This window comes from Falco naumanni, chromosome 3 (genome assembly GCF_017639655.2).
Source record: "Falco naumanni isolate bFalNau1 chromosome 3, bFalNau1.pat, whole genome shotgun sequence".
Taxonomy (NCBI): Eukaryota; Metazoa; Chordata; class Aves; order Falconiformes; family Falconidae; genus Falco; species Falco naumanni.
Window position 1 is genome coordinate 6,503,726 of NC_054056.1, and position 19,850 is coordinate 6,523,575.

At 49.4% G+C, this 19,850-nt stretch overlaps 1 protein-coding gene and 1 long non-coding RNA gene across 3 annotated transcripts; both read left to right on the top strand.

Moving 5' to 3' along the window:
• The first annotated feature begins 2,417 nt into the window (after window positions 1–2,417).
• HMGN2 (high mobility group nucleosomal binding domain 2) lies at window positions 2,418–6,110 on the top strand. The gene is made up of 6 exons (XM_040586282.1): window positions 2,418–2,671; window positions 3,503–3,547; window positions 3,895–3,924; window positions 4,261–4,311; window positions 4,668–4,763; window positions 5,210–6,110. The coding sequence occupies exons 1-6, from the start codon at window positions 2,657–2,659 to the stop codon at window positions 5,243–5,245; spliced, it is 273 nt and encodes a 90-aa protein (XP_040442216.1). The 5' UTR covers window positions 2,418–2,656; the 3' UTR covers window positions 5,246–6,110.
• A 3,131-nt stretch (window positions 6,111–9,241) lies between these two features.
• On the top strand, window positions 9,242–12,090 carry LOC121085817. 2 transcript variants are annotated; one of them, XR_005827200.1, is made up of 3 exons: window positions 9,242–9,758; window positions 10,005–10,219; window positions 10,349–12,090. It is a non-coding gene; the product is annotated as an uncharacterized LOC121085817 (long non-coding RNA). The 2 variants fall into 2 exon arrangements; XR_005827199.1 differs by having other exon boundaries at window positions 9,242–10,219.
• The last annotated feature ends 7,760 nt before the right edge of the window (window positions 12,091–19,850 follow it).

The window sequence follows — 19,850 nt, forward strand, 5'->3', positions numbered from 1 at the left end:
AGTGACGCTTCGTGCACGTACCTCCTCTTGCGTAAGTAGCTTTGGATAAAAAACTGTGCCGGGACAGTGGGAGCTGCCGATGTTTCACTTCATTTTATTTTATTTTATTTTCTCTGTCTTCACGTTTCAGGAAGCCGTCTGGGGAAGTAGTTTATTCTCCACGAGATGGAGCGCTCTCCAGTCTGCTTTACCGGCTGATGGGGAGACTCTTCTACCCAAGAATGTCCCGTGGCCTTAACACAATGGAAAATTTTGGGTTTTTTTAATGATGATACAGGTGACTCGAGCTGCAGTGAGGGTTTCCCACAAAGCAGCAGGACTGTTGCAGGCAGTAATTGAAGGATCTGGTTGCCAGAAGGCTTGTAGGGAAGGGTTTCATCCCTTTTTCGTGAAACCATGGCTGTAGTGTAGGGGAGGAGAAAAAGTCAGCCCTTCAAGCAGGGAAAAAAAGGGCATTTGTTACGTGACAGATTATTTTATTCCACCTGCATCAGTTATTCCAGCTTTCCCCCTAAGCCTTGCTTCGGCCGGGGTGGGCAGCACTTGCACGGGTGAGTCCCAGGGCCGCGTGCCCAGCGATGGTGGCAGTTGTGGAAGGAGCTGCAGGTCGCTCCCAGGGAGAACGGAACTTCCCTACTTCACCTTGACGTGGCAAAGGGGCGAAAAATGAGCACGAGTGGGGAAATGGGCCGCTCCCGCAGCTCAGGGCCGGAAAAGCGCCAGAGATTATGGGGGGGGGGGGTGTCCTTGGGGGTGTGTTTTTCTGGATGGAGGTGTTTTTTTCTGGATGGGGCCCAGGGGAGCGTGTGTTGTGTCGCGGCGTTGTAGCGAGGGGCTGCGGCTGTGCGGGTGCCAGGGCTGTCGCCCACCAGGGGACAGTTCCTCCCTGTGTTCGGGTGGGGGGTCCCGCCGCCCCCCTGGGAAGGTGCCTGGCTGCAGGTCACCTCCCCAGCGGGCACCACCAGGTGCTGTCCCATCCTCCTGCCTTTTCATTTCTGTGAATCGCTTCAGTGTTAACCTTAGTGCATTTAATTCTGTTTTTGCGAATTGTTTTAGCCTAAATCTCATGCGTTTTGATTTTTTTGAACTGTTTTAGCGTAACTCGTGCATTTTGATCGTGATTTTTTTCAATTTGATCTAGCGTAACTTTTGTGCACTGATTATTTTTAAATTTGTTTTAGCATAACTTTAATTTCTATATTTTTTGTGAATGGTTTTAGCATAACTTCTGTGCGTTTTGATTTTTTGCAAATTGTTTTAGCGCAGCTTGTGTGTGTTGATTTTTTTGAACTGTTTTAGCGTAACTTTCGTGCATTTTGAGATTTTGTGCAAATTGTTTTGGCATAACTTGTGCATTTTGGGATTTTCTTGTGAGTTGTTTTAGTGTAACTTGTGCATTTTGATTTTTTTGGCAAATCGTTTCAGCAAAACTCATGCATTTTTATTATTTTTTTTGTGAATTCTTTTAGCATTACTTTTTTGCATTTTGATTGTTACTATTTTTTTGCAAATAGTTTTAGCATAACTTCCATGCATTTTGATTCTTTTTTGTGAATTAACTTTCATCCATTTTTATTATTTTTTTGTGAATTGTTTGAGCATAACTTATGCTAAAACAGTGCAAAAAAAACCCAAAATGCACAACTTCTGTGCATTTTGGGATTATCTTGCAAATTGTTTTAGTGTAACTTATGCTAAAAGAATTCGCCAAAAAAATAATAAAAATGCACAAAAGTTATGCTGAAACAATTTGCAAAAAAGTAGTAATCAAAATGCACAACTCGTGCATTTTGATTATTAGTATTTTTTTGCAAATTCTTTCAGCATAACTTTTGTGCATTTTTGTTATTTAATTGTTTTAGTGTAACTTGTGAGGGGGTTTTTTTAATTGTTTCAGCGTAACTTTCATGCATTTTTACTCTCCCCCGCACTTTTTTTTTTAGCGTAACTTTCTTGCATCTTGATTCCGGTTTTCGGTTGCTTATTGCACAGTTTGTTCAGTAGTTTTGCATTTTGATGGACCCCATCAGCCCGAGCCCCGCCCCGCCCCCCCCACCCGGGCGCGCCTGGTGCTGAACGAACAGCTCCGGCCGCGCTCACCTGCGCGCGGTTCCGCGGGGCGGGGGGGGCGCCCCGTGCGGGGGGGGAGGGGGGGGGGCAGCTCCCGGCCGGGCCTGTCGCGGGTTGAATCGCTGCTTTCCTGCTGCCCCCCCCCGCGGGGGCTTTGGTTGTTTTTTTGTTTTGTTGGTTTTTTTTTCCCCCTCTCCCCCCCCGCGGCGTTTCCCGCCCGCGCGCAGCGGGTGGGGGGGGGGGGGCGGTGCGAGGCCCGGCTGCGCGCGCGCCACCTCCTCAGCGCCGCTCCCCCCTCCCCTCCCCGCCTGGCCCCACCCCACGTGACCCCGGCGGGCCAATGGGCGGGCGGGGCGGTGGGGATCCGGCTGGAACCGGTTGGGCCGCGTCCGGCTCTATATAAAACTTTATAAACACCCGATTCAAATTAGTGGGGTCGGGAGCCAGCGCAGCCAGCCGGGAGGCAGCCCCGCCGCCCGCCGCCGCCGCCGCGCCTCCCGCCCTCCTCCGCCGCTCCCCCGCCCTCCGCCCGCTCCCCCGCCCCCCCGCCGCCCGCTCCCCTCACGCACAGCGCCCGCGCGGAGCCATGCCGAAGAGAAAGGTACGTGGCGCGGGGGCGCGGGCGGCCGGAGGGACCCCCCACCCCCCTCCCCGGCCCCGGCCGGGCTGTGTATGGGGGGGGGCGGGACCCGGCCCCCCCCGCGGGGCGGTAACGGTCGCGAGGCCGCGGTGGGGGCGGGGCGGCGCGGGGGCCCGTTATCGGTGGGGGTCACGGCGGCGGGGGGGGGGGGGGGAGGGGCGCGCCCGTCCGATCCGGTTGGTTTTGGCGGGAGGTGGGGGGCGGGGGGGGTGGGAGTGGGTGATGGGGAGGGAGCGCCGGTGGGGCGGGAAAGGGCGGGAAGCGGCCGCGCTGCTTTGCCGCCAAAACCGCCGCCCCGCGGGGGCAGCCGTGGGCGGGAGCGGGGCCTCCCCGAGGGGACAGCGCCGCCCCCCCGCCCCGCCACCGCCCCGGGGCTCGGCCCCGCCCCCCCCCCCCCCCCCCCCCTCGGCCTGGGGCTTGGACCCCCCCTCCCCGGCCCCCACGTCGCCTCCCCTTCCCCGGGACTGAGTTCCCGGCCCGGGGCTCAGCGCCCCCCCCTCCCCCTTCCCCGGAACTCAGCCCCCGGCCCAGGGCCCAACCGCCCCCTCCCCGAGATTTAGCGGTCCCCCTCCCCGGGACTCAGTCCCCCAGCCCGGGGGCTCGGACCACCCCTCCCCCTGCTGTCGGGGACCCCTGCCAGCCCCGGGGCCATGAGGGCCCTGCACCCTCCCGGAGGGTCGTCTTCGGCGGCGGGGGGAAGGGGGGGTGTCGTTGAACAGCGGCGGGTGCGGGGAGGGGGGCTGAGCCCGCCGCCCTTTCACTCCTCCGTGCCACTTGTGCTTCATGTCCTAGGCTGAAGGAGATACCAAGGGCGATAAGGCCAAAGTTAAGGATGAGGTAAGAAGTTCAACATGACGAGAAAGTTGGAGCATAAAGTGTTTTCCTTGGAAGATGAGGTTTAACTTCATCAAAATCAAGAACGGGGGAAGGCTGGTCTTAATTGGGTCTGACTTCCAAAGTATTAACTGTCTTTTAACCTTAACCGTGAAAAATCTACTTGACTATCGCCAGCTCTCAGCAGTTGCAGCGGGCTAGCCTCCTGCTTCTTGAGAACGGGGCGGGAAAGGGAACTGAAAACTTAAAACGTTGGTTCTGGGATTTTACTGCTTTGAAACAGCTATTTGATGAGTTTTTGAGGAGTTGTACTCCATCACGTGAAATCATTCCTTTTTCTTTTTAAACAGCCACAACGGAGATCAGCAAGGTTATCTGCTGTGAGTATTCACTTGTTGAGCGGAAACATCGCAACACTCGGTAGTTTTAAACTTGAGTGTTGGGTACTGTACCTGTGTGAGAGCTCTAGGTATTCTGGAGAGACGTGTTGTTCGGTTGAAAGAAAGTTACTGGCTTAACAAACTGCCCTGTTGTGTGGTGCTCTGGGAGTGCTAGAATAATTGATAAATCAAGTAAGTGCTTCAACTTCAAATGTTTTGATTTGCTTTCCTGAAAATAAACCGCTTGGGCTGACTTTTTTTGTTTTATTTAAAAAAAAAGTAGTATGCTTCTCTTAAAATAATTTGAGTAACGCAAGGGGTTTCTCTCACTTACAGAAACCTGCTCCTCCGAAGCCAGAGCCTAAACCTAAAAAGGCAGCTCCAAAGGTAGGTTGTTCTGTCAGCGCTATTATTGAGAGGAAAATGGGTTACGAGGTTTAGATTGGTCCGGTAATAACTAATAAAACTTTGAATAACAGCGCATGTAGTGATGAAATTGAGCTGCATCATTGCTTCTGTAAAGTTGCACCGAAAACTCTGGAATTTTATGGAATTCGCATAAGAAACAGCAAAGTGAAGGTGCTTCACAGTTGTCAGTCTCTTGAGCGCGCAGACGTTTGTGTGTTGCGGTCTTCTGGGGCCAGCATCCAACATTGGTTTTTACCATTCCAGTTTTTGGATTCTTGTGGCTCAGTGACTGGATGTTGGTAATTGTAACGGCCTACGTCATCTTACATTTACAGAAGAGCGAGAAGTTGCCCAAGGGAAAGAAGGGGAAAGCTGATGCTGGCAAGGAGGGAAACAACCCTGCAGAAAACGGAGATGCCAAAACAGACCAGGTATATAACAGCGGGTCTGGCGGCTTGTTTTCCATCAACCAGTTACTTTTGTCCGTATCTCATATAGATGGGTCTAGGCTCACGCTAACGAAGAGGAATTATTGCTCGATTACGTAGACCTGTTGCTTATGACGCTGGCACCGCGTCTGCAGGTGTGGGGGGGTGTGCTGCTCGGGTGGTAAGGAGCTAAAGTTGTCTGTTTGCCAGTTGAAGCTGCGCACAAAAGTTACTGTTCTGCCTCGTTCTCAAAATGCGTAAAGTTTGCAGGCAGTAACACAGCTTCAGGTTGCTTTTTGTGGTGTCTCGAATGTTAGATTTTATTTAAAGTTAAGAGGGGCACAGCCCCAGTAAAATCTGTTTAGAGAGTTGCTGTTCAGAAAAATGAGTTGCTGGTTCTCTGGTGCAAGCGCGTGGTGGATACTGACCGGTTCCCCTTTTTCTTTCAGGCACAGAAAGCTGAAGGTGCTGGTGAAGCCAAGTAAAAATGTGTGAATTTTTGATAACTGTGTACTTCTGGTGACTGTACAGTTTGAAATACTATTTTTTATCAAGTTTTATAACAATGCAGAATTTTGTTTTACTTTTTTTTAAGCTATGTTGTTAGCACACAGACCGCTTCGTTGTTGTGTTTTGAGGGGGGGGCAGTGGGGACAAATGTCACTTAGTCTATTTCTTGGAATCTGAATTTTAATAAGAAAAGTTTTCCCAATCCCCCGGTTTTTGGAAGAAGGGCTCTTGCCTAATAGAGGAGGAAGGGATTCCTTTTAAGTTCTGTGAAGTGCATCCTGAGCGAATATCGAAGGTCCCGAGACGCCTGTTGCCGACTTCAGAACCGCTGTTTGCAATGCCCTCTATTTCCTTTCGCGTTCTCGTCGCTTGCCCAGAGCCTGTCACTCCAAAGTATGGCAAACCCCAGCATTTCGGGACTTAAGACTCTGTGCGTTGTCAGGTGATCCCAACTTCTGGTGTCTAATTTGGGATGTAATGGCTGTAAAAGGAGCTCTGCTTCCTCTTTTATATTGTGGATCTTCAGATGAGAAACCTGCATTTTTAAGTATTTTTTTTTTTTTTTCCTCTAAAAGTCAGGGTAGATTTATGGAGAGTTGTTAAACAACATGCGAAATGTGAAAGTGTCCACCCTCACTCTAAACTTTTCCCTCTACAAGTATGAGATGAAGATTCTTCAGGTTTATAGCAACTTTTACGTTTTGGTAGTCCATGAAGGGAGGGGAGTTCAACAGTTGTTGTAAAATGTTGCAGATTGTAGCCCATGTCCTGCCTAAATTACCATGATTGTTTATGAAAAGTACCTTTAATAAAGCTGGATACGGTTTGGCTTGGACTGTTCTTAATGCCTTTCTAATTTCTCTTGCCTTTATTTCATCTCTAATGTGGGTAATGTCAGAGGAAGGCTGGCTGTGTGCATGTATGTGTTTGTGTTTAGGCAACGTTCTGCTAATGTTTTAAGCATCTTAATTCAGGTAATTAATTCAGTCTTAATTCACAAACAAAAAGCGAGGTTTCCTTGCCTAAAAGCTAGATCGCTGCAGGGTGTTTAGAAGCCCTTGGCTTACTAGGAGGTCCAAAATGGAACCCGTAAGTGAATCTACCGAGATAATTAGTCTTCATTATTGTCTAAAAAGTAGCCACGATACAAAGTGGGGGAAGAAGACGGCAATCTTGCAGTCGCTGCAGAGAAAAATAAATTTTGGTAAGCTTTTTCTGGGTAGCAAAACCAGAACTAGCTCCTTAAAACTGATTGTGTGTTAGATTTCTGCACTTAAGCTTGAATACTGTAGCTTCTGCTAATCAAATACAGACTTCACTTGTGGTAGTGACTGCAGGAAAGATTTGTTGAGTTAAAATGCGCCATTTTTATCACTGCTCCTTACGCTACAGAGCGGAGCCAAACCAAAAACCCTGATGTGTAAATGTCTCCTTCAGCAACTTTTTCAGATGGGATATTTTTTCCATCTCTGCTTGGCCTTCCCCAGGGTTTCTGTGTCTGTTCCTAACCTGTGCTGTTTTCGGAGGGAATCCAACAAAAACGAGCGGGGCAGTTTCACATCATGACTGGTGGCTGGAGTGCTGGCAGTATTCCGGAATGGCTGGGCATACTGGGAAGCGGCCAGTTTGAAACGCACTCGTATGAACTACTTCCCCATCAGTGCGTTACTGTGGCTGGTAGGTCCTGCGTTTGCCCTAGCAAGTGTAAGAAAAATAACATTAAATAATTTTTTTTTTACCCCACCCAGAAGCAGCAGCTTAGAAAGAGCCAACAAAAACACGGGCGGCCTGCTGGAGCGACGGAGCGGTGGGATGCGGCTTCCCAGCAGCGGGAACAGGGAGAAGAGGCCGGTGACCATCCAGGGCTTTCTCCAAGGGATGTGGCTTGCCAGAAGCCCGGAGGTGTCGTGCGTGGGGGTGAGATGTTGAGGCAAAGCAGAAGGGTGAGTCAAGGATTTAGGCTGTCGGGGTCCCGGGACTTTGGATTGCTCCGCCGTGTCCTGTGGAAGAGGTTGGTGAGGAGGAGGAGGAGGAGGAGCAGGGGAGGGCTGGTGGCAGCTCTGAGCTCCCGGTGCCTGAGCCAGGTGAGCCTGGAGGCTGCGGAATGCGCCGAGGCTGGGTCACAACCTGGGTGACGCTGTAAGCGCTCTGTGGGCGGCGAAATTGAGATTTCACCCAATAGTAACATAATTACCATTGCATGAAAATAATAATTAAATGTTTTAAAATCGGAGGTTTTGAAATAGCCTTCCTTGCTTTTGTGGAGCCTCACGTTGTCAGGCTTCTGCAAAGGGAGTGAGCAGTTCCCGGCGCATTGGGGTTTGAGCGGGTTGCCAACAGGAATGCGCTTGCTGTTCTCCGTGAACATCTTTGTGGTTGGAAGGTTTCTTCATTCCCTAGTCATTAAATAAAGTACTGCTAATAAAGGCTAATTGCAGGGTTGCTTTTTGTTGAAGAACTTGGTGCTTAACTATTACTTAATCTTTTCAATACCTGGAAGCCTAAACCGTGTGTTGCTGTCCCATGTGTTGCTGTACAGGACATTTTTTCCAGCCGAGCAGGAAAATGATTATTTTATGTGGCAGCTGCCACGTAAGTTTCTCTGTAGTTACTCAGTTGTGCTATCTTCCTGCTAACCAGTGAACTTCCAAACCTCGTCGCATCTTGGATGTACTGAATTGACTGCCTTAATGTCTTTGCCACACGTGTTGCTTCACGCCGGTACCATAACACGCTTCGGAAAGTATTGACGCTTTAATTTTTACTACTGATCTCCTGTATTTTCCTTTATCCTGGTCTAGAATCTACTTGCTGATCGGCACGTCCTCGCTCCTCTGTACCTGTTTAGGTTGCTAGAGAGGTTGTACCCCCCGGACGATCCGTACTGTGGCTCAGTGAGGGTTCTGCCCCTCTCTCCATAAAGCAACGCGTATATTCGGTGCTGCAAGGTTTGAAGCTCTTGCTACATCGAAGGTGTTTCCCATCCAGACGTGCCCTTGTGCTGGAGTTATTGGGCTGTTGGGCTTGACTTGACATGCAGGGCTCATCTATTTCTCCTTAAGCAAATAGATGGTAGGGATGCTAAAGACAGTAAATCCAACTAATTAGTTCTGTAAATTAAAAGCTAAAGAGCAGGCAACCCTGTGCTGCAATCCATGCATGTTTAGTGGTTAGAAGTGCCGCAAATCTGCATCTCCAGCTGCCAGAACGCCTTAAGCTAAAAATAAGTTTTTCTGTTAAACTGTAATCATTTTACACAGAAAATTGTCTCTGTGTATCTGCCTGGGAATGTGATTGATGCTGCGGGGTGCATTTAAAAAGCTGGCCTGTCAGGTGGCCTTTGCGTTGGTACGTGTTTTGCCCTATTTGTTTGAGTTTACAAAAACCAGAGACCACTGGTGTTTGACGGAAGCAAAGCTAACATGAAAAACTACCCGGTGGTCTCCTGTTGAAAGGTACTGGTGCTGTGCAGTGATGTGCAATTATTTTCCAGCTTAAAAGACAGAGAGCATGCTATTTTAAATGAAGCTGAGGATTTGAGCGTTAAAAAAAACTGGGCATGCACAACAACAGTTCCTGCTTGCAGCTGATGATTGGGAAAGACCATGGATTGCACGACAGGTGAAAATACGAGCGCTAGGTGTAGGGACGAGCAGTGCCCTCAGAGCTCGGTTGCATTCCAGGGCTTTGTTCAAGTTCCAGTGTCTAGGAATGTGTCTCTGTTGTGGAAGACATGATCCTCTGGTTTCTCTACACCAAAGAATCACAGAAGGGTTTGGGTTGGAAGGGACCTTCAAGCCCACCCAGTTGCAGCCCCCTGCCCTGGGCAGGGACACCCCCCACCAGCCCAAGGTGCTCCCAGCCCCGTCCAGCCTGGCCTTGGGCACTGCCAGGGACGGGGCACCCACAGCTGCTCTGGGCAGCCTGTGCCAGCGCCTCAGCACCCTCACAGGGAAGAATTTATCCCTAGTATCTCGTCTAAATCTACCCTCTTTCAGTGTAAAGCCACCCCCCCCTCATCCTGTCGCTACAGGCACTTGTAAAAAGCCCCTCTCCAGCTTTCTTGTCGGCTGCTTTAGGTACTGGAAGCTGCTCAAAGGTCTCCCCGGAGGTTTCCCCGCCCCAGGCTGGACAGCCCCACTGCCAGCCCGCCCGCACAGGAGCGATGCTCCAGCCCTCTGAGCATCCTCGTGGCCTCTGGCCCCGCTCCAGCGGCTCCGTGTCCTTATGCTGGGGCCCAGAGCTGGACCCAGCGCTGCAGGGGGGTCTCACCAGAGCGGGGCAGAGGGGCAGAATCCCCTCCCTCCAGCTGCCGGCCACGCCGCTGGGGATGCAGCCCAGGGCACGGGTGGCTTGCTGGGCTGCCAGCCCACGCTGCCGGGCCAGGCTGAGCTTCTCATCCACCAGCTCCCCCAAGTCCTCCTCAGGGCCGCTCTCAATACCTCAAAACGCCAATATCTTGAGGACCAGCAGTGACAGTCTGGAAGGGTAAGCTGGGGTCCTGGTGACATTTGGACAGCTCAGTCACTTCGTTTTAGATGGTTACTGTACGCCTTGAAAGCTGTGCTAGGCACGCTGCTGTGCTGGGTACATTGGATGTGTCCTGTACTTAAAATAACATATGAAAGCTTTTTGTCTTGCTGCTAATTACCCCAGTTCTGAACATTCACTGTCAATTTACATAATTTTTCTTGTTCTGCTGTCTGATACCTTCCCCACCTTCATTTTATCCAGCCTCTTACCGAAAAGCCTGACTTGCACAAGGGATGTACAATAAACGAGAAGCCTGATGCAATATGCCGAGGGAATCTGTTGCTTGGAGTTGCAGCTGCTTGTGTGCAATGGGGAGCAGCCGCATCCAGGATCCAGAAAGTCACCGCTGATGATTTCAAGGCCTGATAAGGAATGCTGAAACTACTCATTTGCCTTTCTGAAGCAGTTGTGTAGCGGTATGTGGTTTAAATCCGTGAAAAATCACTGGCTATGCCACTAAATTGTTTCTCAGTTTATTAATTTCAGCACAGATTATCTGGGAAATGGACCTAAACTGCTGTTATCATTTATTTGCCTCTTAATAGGTAAGATGGCAAAGAATGGCCGAGCTCTTAACAACGCTGAAACCTTTGGCGGGTTTCCAGCGGAGCCTGTGGATGAGTCGTCTTTTCCTGATACTTCAGATTTTTGCTGGGGGCTTAAGGACAGTTGGATTACTGAGAAATGATGGAGCAAAGTCCGCGGACCCCGCAAAGGCAGTGTACGGTGTGCTGATGAAAACTGAGTAGGAGTCACTGTGAGCTAGTTGCAGGCCAGCGGGTCACTCACCGTGATCCTACAGACCCACCTTTGCCCCAGCCGTGTTTTTTCTTTCGGGGGGAAACAGGTTGGGCTAAAACCCCATGGGAACAAGTGAACTAGATCGCGTTGGGAGGACTCCCCAAGAGCGACAAATTCCTGTCCCTGCTTCTCCCAGTGCAATGCCCTTGGATTAACAGTTTTGAGTTTCAGGGTAATTTCCTCCTGCAGCAGTTTTCATCTTGCATTCACTGAGCTCAATTGTATTTGGAAAAAGTGACAGTGTACTCCTCCCGTCAGCCGAGTCCTGCCATGGGTGGATATGAAAAGGAACAAGGAAGGAAAACGGACCAAATTGCAGGGAGCGTGAGCAGTGAATATTGAGCTGCAGGATCATTTGTGTCAGAAGAATCACCCGGCTTGATGGCCCAGGGATTTCATTGTCCCTAAATCATCCCAGATATGGTAATACCATACCCAGGGACTAATACTGCTGACTATAATTCCTGAGAAATGGGTCCTTATCCTGCAGTTCGTAGAGATGAAATGGAGCTATAGTTAAACTCACAATTTACAATGCGAGCCCATCCTCATTTGCAAGGGATGGGAAGGAGATGGCACAGGGGGAGCTGATTCTGAGTAAAATTTGATTGAGGGTAATGAGAGCAAGATACCGACTAATAAAGATCTTTAGTAAGCTGGCATTAGGAAGACTTCCGATGTGAAAGGCTGGGCTTTTTTTTTTTTTTTAAAACTATTTTGACAATCTTTTTGGGTTTTAACCATCTTGTGTAGGGTGGTTTTAGGGTGCCAGAAAATCTATAGTGTGGCAGAAGCAACAGCAACAGAAAACATCAGGGAAAGCTTCCAAGGTCTATGAAAATGCATTAAAGCCTCCGAAGAAGAACATTTCATTGCCTTTAGTGCATAAAACCAGCTTGGAGAAAGCACTAAGAGAACTTAGGAGGAATGGCCCTATGGTGGCTGCAAATGACCAAGGTGTGCAACACCCCCCCCCGCTCCACCTCCCAAAGCACCTGCAGGTCCTACAAGACTTTGCATTTTGCTACTTAAACCCCAGACTTTCTAGGTTTCCCCTTCTGAATAGATTTGATAGTGGATTTCATTTTATCTTGCTCCAATTATCCCACTGACTTCTGGATTTTTAACAAATACCCCTCCGGGCAGCAGCTCTCCCCTGCTCTCAAGCGTGTCGACTGCTGTGTTGGTGCAGAGGTGAGTGTGTAGGGCAATTGTGGGGCAAGAGAGGAGTTGCTATTAGATTACTATTAATCTCATTACACTCGATTACTGTTTTAGAATTGCCCAGACAGAAGGTTTTGTTTGTCTTTATTCTAATAAAGTGGTATCTCTGTGCTTATTGTTGATGGAAATAAGTGTTATCTCCACGTAAGAATTGAATGTACATGTGTTAGGTGTTCTGAGTCTAGCCCGAGGGCTGACTGTAAACTTTGGCAATTAAATTAGGTTTTCTCACAATTTCCTTTTTACGGGAGATAACACCAGAGGTTCTGACTGTGTTGTGGGTGTTTGGTGAGTAGGTTTTGTTGGACCACAGCCTGAGTCGAGATGCCCAGGTTTCCCCGCTGCACCATCATCAAATCAGGCAAGCCCTGCAGAAATCAAGGGAGGAAAATTCCATTGATACTGAATTAATTTCTTTTGTAAAAAAACCACCACCCGTGGTGTCGAAAGCAAGCTGGCCCTGGGGCGCGTTGGCAGGGGAAGGCTGGATTTGGCAACCTCGCGGTGCCTCCTGGCCACTGCCCGGCGGACTGCGGGATGTGGGGAGTGCTGTTATCTCATTAACGCCTCTCTGATTAACAGCCTATTCCATCCCTTCGCCACACGGTGGTACCAGGAAACGCAGAATCGGTGCCTGGAAGCCAACAAACGGCGGGCAGCGGCCGAACGCGGCCCCAGCCGCCTGCTAGCGAGCTGGGAGGCTGGAGCCTGGTTTATCCCAATCTGGTGGGTGTTAATTGCCTTTAGGTAGCGGGAGAAGTTCCTGCAGCAGCCTCCATCGCCTTCCAGGGATCGGCATCAGGCTGGCGACAGCAGCTGAGCGGCCGAGTCCCCTCCGAAGCTCTGGTGGATCCCTGCACGCACGGAGTGTGGGCGTCTTCCAGTTTTTGGTGATGTTTTTGCTTGAAATCCAGAGTCCTCAGTGCATCACCAGTTTACTGCATCACCAACAACCCGCAGGAACCCTTCCCAGTACAGCAAGCCTGTACTCTGAACTCAGGCTTCCAAAATTCTATTTTAAGAATCACCGGACTGTTCCTTTTCTTCCTGGGGCGGTTATTGCAGCTGCTGTGGCACATGTCCTGGAAGTTTAAGCCTAAACCAGAGCTGCCGCTATCCATCTCATCTGTCCTCGACTGGGGAAGGGATACTTAATCCTAAACACAGATTTAAATAGGTATCAGATAAGCCTGGTCGCTTCTAGGCTTGCTAGTACAAACTACTTATATCAGTATAAGTATTCCCTGTTGTTGGTTCTTGGATCACTATGTTCTCAGTGTGCTCCTCTGTCATGCTGGCTGATGACCTTCATCCTGAGATTACAGAATAAACCATATTGTTCAAAGAAATCATGCTTTCTCAAAAGGCTTCCTGCACTTTTTTGACGTGTCTCGTTTTGCATGTCGGTATTTTGAGTGCACATGCTTTTTCTCTACAAGCTAAATTTAGGAAGGCGAATGGTAGTATTTGTGCTAATTCATAATGCTCTTTAAAAGCCTGACTAGCGTGATTTTTCCGGTGCCGTGGAACTCTGCCCAGCTTGCTAGCCAGCAGCTCTTACCAGCGCTGCATTTGTGACACCTCAGAATGCCGTCCCAGAACGTGTATTGGGCTGAAGCAATGCCATCAATCGCAGAGGGCTGTTTTTCTTTCACCTTTTACGTTATGAAATACCTTAGTCATTGGGTTATCTCCTCCTAACAGATGCTTTCCATGTTTACCTTTACCAAGGAGCAGTATGTAAAGTTGGAAAGGAAGCGGCTGCTTCCCAGAGTTGGCAAGATTGCATGTGAAGCACTTGACACCCTCGTGATACTTCCTCGGAGTGGATGCGAAACGGAAAGATGAGCTCCTGGTAAGCCAAACTCATTCCTTCAGTTCTCATTACCTGCTTGGGGCAGGGATTTATGCGTTTATTTGATGCAGTGGGCAAACCACCACCCAGCATTGCAGGGAAAAGGCAGAGATTTCCAGTCACAAAAATAAATGCTGTGGCATGAAGATGTAGCAAACATTGCAACCAAATGTTTCAGGGACATCTGAGTGGGTAGTGTGCTGAAAAATACGATGTAGATTTCATTCACGTGTCTCCATGCCCCGCTAGTTCCTAGATAACAAACCTACAGTCATTACTTGGTGATTAGCAAAATGAGCAGACCAGGGCTCTTACCCATTTGCATGGGAATGCTTTGTGAGTTTGGTTTGTTGATTAAGTCGGTAAATAAACAATTTCTGTCAGCAAGGCAAGGATGAGCCAGCCTTAAATTGAGTTTATGGTTTGGTTTTGGGGAGGAAAACAACAGCTTGGCCCAGAACTGGGGATGCTGATAGACCTTTTCCTCCTGACACTCACATTGCTGGTTGGACTGGCAGCCCCACGGCCGCCTGAGCCAGCAACTGCCTGGGCTGAAGTGTACTGGCCCCAGCTAGGTTATATTCCATATATATATATATTAAAAAAATATATGGCTTGCCCACGTGAGTAAACAGATTGTTTAAGATAAAGTGCCCCAATGTCATCCCAAGGTCCTTCTCGCGCACCATGCTCGGCGCTGGGTATGTGTCTTCGGTGCCGGTGCGTGCCAGGGCGGCAAGAAGTGCAGCGATGCGTTTCTGGGAGCCCAGGTGGTGGGTTCCTGCCCACCGTGAAGCAGCTCGTCCCGCAGCCAGGCGGAGGTGAGGGCCAAGCGGTGCCGTCGCCCTCGGTGCAGCCAAGCGGCAGCAGCTCCCGTGCGCGGTTGCCTTGGGCAAGGCTGTGCAATTCCGGGCTTCCCTCCCAAGAGGGAATCTTCCCGCATCGCCACCTCGCCCACTCGGGTTCTGCAGATTTTTTGCATTTCAGACATGGTCCCCATCTTACACTGTGAGGCACATAACTTGGTTTTCCCCATGACGGGTGCTGAGAACTGCAGCATCGTCAGGAATAACTCACTGCTGCTCTGGGCAGGCTGCTTTGCTTTCTGACACAACCCTTTCACTGCACTAAACAATTAATTTCTAAGACCACAGCGATGATATTTAAATCCATCCGTCTCTTCCTCTTCTGAAGCGCTTCTGTTGGCGGATGAGCTCGTGCCAGGAGTGAGCTGGTGACCCTGTAGAAGGGTTGTTTATCTGTTGGTGATGGGCTCCCATATTCATTTCCAAGGAGCGGGCAAACAGCTGCCAAAAAAACGCTTTCTGTCTCTGTTGATCAATATTACCTTTCAACAAGTATGTGGTGTTACCGAGTGTTAACAGCTATAATAGCACTACGTTTCTTAACGCTATTTTAAGGACTGTAGCATACCCCAGAGTCCTTGTATTCGAGAGGAGACTTTTGAGTTAAATAACGTTTCATCAGTTGTTATTTATTATCCATTTCCCACGCGCTGACCCTACTCCCACCGTATCTCACGCTGGACCACTTCCACAGGACATTTATCTCCAACATTATATTAGTGGCTTCTGAGGCTGAGGGGGGAAAATGATTCTGGGCAGACTGCAAATAGCAAAATAAGACAGCAGGTCTGGCCAGGGCTTTCCGAAGGGAGGTTGTGAGCAAATATCCGATTTCCCACAGGAGAAGGGCAAAAGGAGTCGCTACCTGCCGTGCAAGTCTCTTTTTTTTGCTGTCACTGAAGTCAGCAGCAAAACTCAAACCAGCTTCCAGAGTCGGAACCTTTCAAAATGCTGAATGCCTCTGGCAAAGCAAAACCTTTAGTGATATAACGTAGCGTGCACCGAGGCTTTTATTTATGTCACTGTCGGGTGACGAGGTATCTGTTGCATCAAGTTTTTACTTTGTAAATCACCATTCCTCTGCGGATGGAGATGCCCCTGCGAGCAGAGCAGCGGCCAGCGAGATGGCAGGTCCCACCAATGGTGGGGACACATCCCTTGAGCACGTGGGTGCTGGAGGTTTTTCTGTGCCTTCAGCGGTCTTTGATTATTTTATTTTTTTTTAATGTGCTTATTTTATGAATTCTTGAGTATGAATGTTGGGACACATTTCTCTAAAAAATATATATTTTTTTAGTAACACTTTACCATCTGAGCGGCACTACCCTCCCTCTTTGCAGCGACAGAGGAAAGACACAGCCGCAGCATGACAAAGAGATGGCTTTTGATCACACGGTGCCCACAAAGTTTCTTGGCAGAAAACGTAAGCTTTGTGCTTTTGATCTTAGAAATTATCTTTCCTGAGCAATTCTGGAATACGACAGTGAAATGAGAGCAGCACGCAAGAATCAGGCAGGTGGATTTCTAGCTTGCTAATGGAAAACCCTTTGGGCTGAGCTTTGAATGCCTGTATGGGCGCTAGAGAGTGATTCTGAAAGAGGATTTTTCTAGTTAAGGATCAAGTGGTTCCTCCCTCATCAGCAGAGGTGTAAGTACTCCAGGTAAACGCACCGAGAAATGCTCCAAGCCTCTCCTCAGAGAGCCAGAAAAGGCCCAGTCCTCACCTTTCTAATATAAACCACAAGTGCCTCTCTTGGAGAGAAGAATGCCTAAAGAGCAGTCTCCAAGCTCCTTTCTTTTGCTCATCGTGAAGGTGAGAGGAGGAAAAGAGCAATGTGAATAGTCAAGCAGCAAATTACCAACCACATGTCTTTCCGCACCGTTTTACGGCGTGCTGTGAGACATGCAAAACTGCAAAATACCGAAGAGCCTCACTAACTGCAGAACCCGTTTGGGTTTTTTGTTGTTGTAACGCTGATGAGGGCCAGACAGGTTCCTGTTTGCCAAGTAACTGGGTTTCTGACATCCCTGAACCCGTTGTGCCTTTTGTTCGCTCCCCAACAAGGAAACCATTGAGCACCGTGTAGGTGTATCTGCTGCCGGACCGTGCAAGCCAGCTGAGTCGTAGCCTTGCAGCTGCGCTGCCTGGATCAGTTTCTAAAAGACAGAAAACAAGAATTACTAGAAGCTGGAGACCTGCTTCCCTCTCCCTAAATGATGAAGGCATCTCTTTCCCACAGCTCTCTAACTAAGAACCTCGTGCTTGTATTTTGGCTTCCTACCTAGTGCAATTGGCTATTATGCCAAAATACTCCCAGTCAGGATCATTTCTCATCTTTTGGAAGTTTATTTCTCTGGTTATTTTTGGGGACGTGGCTTTTCAAGACTGGGTGTCTGCAACAGGCTCTGTTTCGTAAGAGGGCTGAGAAGTAAAATGCTGCTAGTCATGGGTGTATCAGTCTTAAATCAGAAATAAAGTTTGGGTTTTCCACTAAGGAAAATAGTCTATTGGGGGTCTTTAGGCTTCTCATCAGGATTTCTGAAATGCACTTCCAATTTTTCTTTTCCTTCTTTTTTTTTTTTTTTTTTTTTTTTTTAAACTTTGAAAGATGGCATCCCAAGCTGTGGAATGGGGTAATTAGGAACGGGTATTTGTGTGTGCCCTCTATTAAGCAGGACCAGACTTGTTCAGCTGCATGATGTAGGCTTGAGACTGCGAACGCTGGAATGACATTTCCCTCTCGCTGGAGCTGGGTTTCTGTTGAAATGTGCTTTTGTTTTCCCCTACCCTGTCTGGAGAAACTGGGACCCGTGTGCTCTGTAAGTAGCACAAAACTGAGGGCATCTATTTGTATCCACTTAAAAGCCCCATCGCTTGTTTACAAGTTCTTAGGTCTAAAAGAACCATAAACCCGACTGTGCTTAGCGCTGCTGTTTGCTCAGCTTCTCCCTGCCGAGGGGACAGTGAACACAGGCCCGGCAGTTTCGCTTCTGTTTACACTTTCTGATAGTTTTCTCTTTCATGTTATCACTCCCTCGCACAGTGCTACACCGAAATAAACTACAAACGTACCCGTGTGCTAATTAAAAAAAAAAAAAAATTCTGGATGACTCGCTGGAAATAACTTACCACCTGGGCTGCAAATCTGCTTTAAAAATTAACAAACAAACAAACAAAAAACCCAACCCAAAGCAATCGCTTGTGTTTTAGATGGGGGTTTTTAAAAGCCTTTTTCCAGTGTAGCTGGAGCCAGGCTTGACCCTCTGGGGTTTTGGCACAAGAGCTGAAGTGGCTGGAGCCGGCTGAGCTCTGGGGGTGCTCAGACAGCAGCAAGAGCGTGTGGCTGGTGGAGTCCGAGGGTCATGGCTTGTCCTGAATCCAAAAGGCTCGGGCAGAGCAAAGCTGAACGGGCTGTGAACGCAGCCCCTCTGCGGTCCCTGGGCATAGGCAAAGGTTAGGGGAGGACCAGATGCATTTGGGCAGAGCATCGTCAGGCTTGCATAGCTCAAATACCAGCAAGGCCAGTCAGCTCCCACCCTCCCCCCAGATGATGTTGAGAAGAGATGATGAAACAGATGATTTTTCTCCTCTGGCTTGGGTGTGAAGGGTTGTGTTCTGCACGGGAGCAGGAGCAGACCACCACTTGTTCCTTTGCATCCAGGAAAGGGAAGGTAACTGATACAGGAGACCGACAGCGATTGTATCCATGACAACCAGCAGATACGGCCTCGCTGCCTGGCAGCTCCTTCCCCATCACCCCCTCTGCCTTCCCAGGGCCAGCCCAGCTCAAACAGCCCCTCTTCTCAAGTCAGTGTTCCTCAGAGAGGTGCAAAAATCACAAACTGAGCATCTTTCCCGGAGCCAACAGTTTCACCACATCTGCTGGCAAAACTCTCCCTGGCTTGAGCTGGGTGTGCTTCGCCCCGGGAGCTGTTTCAGAAGAGGGGGGCCGTGGGGGGCCGGCGTGGTTTACAGCAGCAGCAGGAAGGTGGGCTTAGCAGGCTGAGAGTTTGCAGAACCGGCAGGCAGAATGCAGCGTGCTCTGCAAAAGAAGGATTTTCAGATGTGCTGGATGCCTTCAGAAATGCAAGGGAGCGGAGCAGGGCAGCGTGATGCTCACCCCTGCGGGAAGCATCGGCAGAGGGTGAAGGCGTTTGCTGCGTGAATGAGCCTTCAGCCCGCAGAAACCCCGGCACCCCGCACTGCTCTCATCCCGCTGCCTGCTCGCTGTGGCTGCTGCCTTCCAACCCTGCCTGGACCTGCCTGGGAAAACGCCGGCATCTGAGGCAGCTGCAATCGCACGCGGCACTAAGGGATGGAAAGAAATTTGTTGGAAAAGCAAAAAGCCATCCTGCTGTTACACACAGCCCGAGCTTCTCGTTTCCAGGGCCCCTGCTTTATATCTTCGATGTGATGTTTGTGCCACGCTAAGGAAAAATGTGTCTCTGGGATCAAAACAAGGTGATCTATCCTCTCGTTCTTCCTAGTGGCAAAACAAAGCAGAAGAGGCAAGGAAATAAGATTGTGAGTTGAGTGCTGGGGCTTAGGAGACAGGACATGGAGTTCAAGTTCTGCCCTGGCAACATATTGAAAACATGACTCGGTTTCCCCATTAGTACAGCGGGGATAACATTGAGCTACAGAACCGATTAGTCAAACTTCAAAATACAAAGAGGGTTGCTGCGAGCTCTGATTAAACGTCTGTTTTAGCGTAAACACAAAGCAGATTACACAAGTCTGTAAATTGTCGCAGGCGTTTGGGACTCAGCCTCGCGTGTTCTCGTGCCTGCGAGCTTTTTGCATTTCCTTGTATGTGTAAAAGCAGCGTAGCCCAGGGCAGGCAGCGAACGGGAGATGCTCCCTGGCTTCCGTAAGAAGAAGGAATATGGTGAGCCGTGGGAGCGCCGGGTCACTGTCTGGTTAGGTGGACAATTGCCTGGGCAGCTTTTGGAATCATAAGCAAAAGTTGGATCTGGTGATGTGGGTAAGAACCGGTCTCGGTACTGCCTGCTTTGGAAGTGCTTCTTTGGGGGTAACTGGCCTAATGAGCGTGTCAGCCCTGCTGGAAAGGAAAACGTTACCCACCAAAAGCCAGCCAGCTGCAGAGGCAAAAATATCTACAGTCGTATTTGAGGAGGATTTGCTGTTTTAAAAACTGCAGCATTTTGAATTTTCAGCAAATGCAATAGTGACAAAAGGGCCGCCCGGCGGATCTGTTTACCACAGCAGCAGCTCTCCCCAGCCTGCAACTGTCTCAGAAAAAATATGTTCTAATCACTGTATTTAGCCGTGACAGTCAC

Coding starts and splice junctions, on each gene's coding strand:
- HMGN2 (XM_040586282.1), top strand. Junction 3,925..4,260: donor GATCAGCAAGGTTATCTGCT/GTGAGTATTCAC, acceptor TCTCACTTACAG/AAACCTGCTCCTCCGAAGCC. Junction 4,764..5,209: donor GAGATGCCAAAACAGACCAG/GTATATAACAGC, acceptor TTTTTCTTTCAG/GCACAGAAAGCTGAAGGTGC.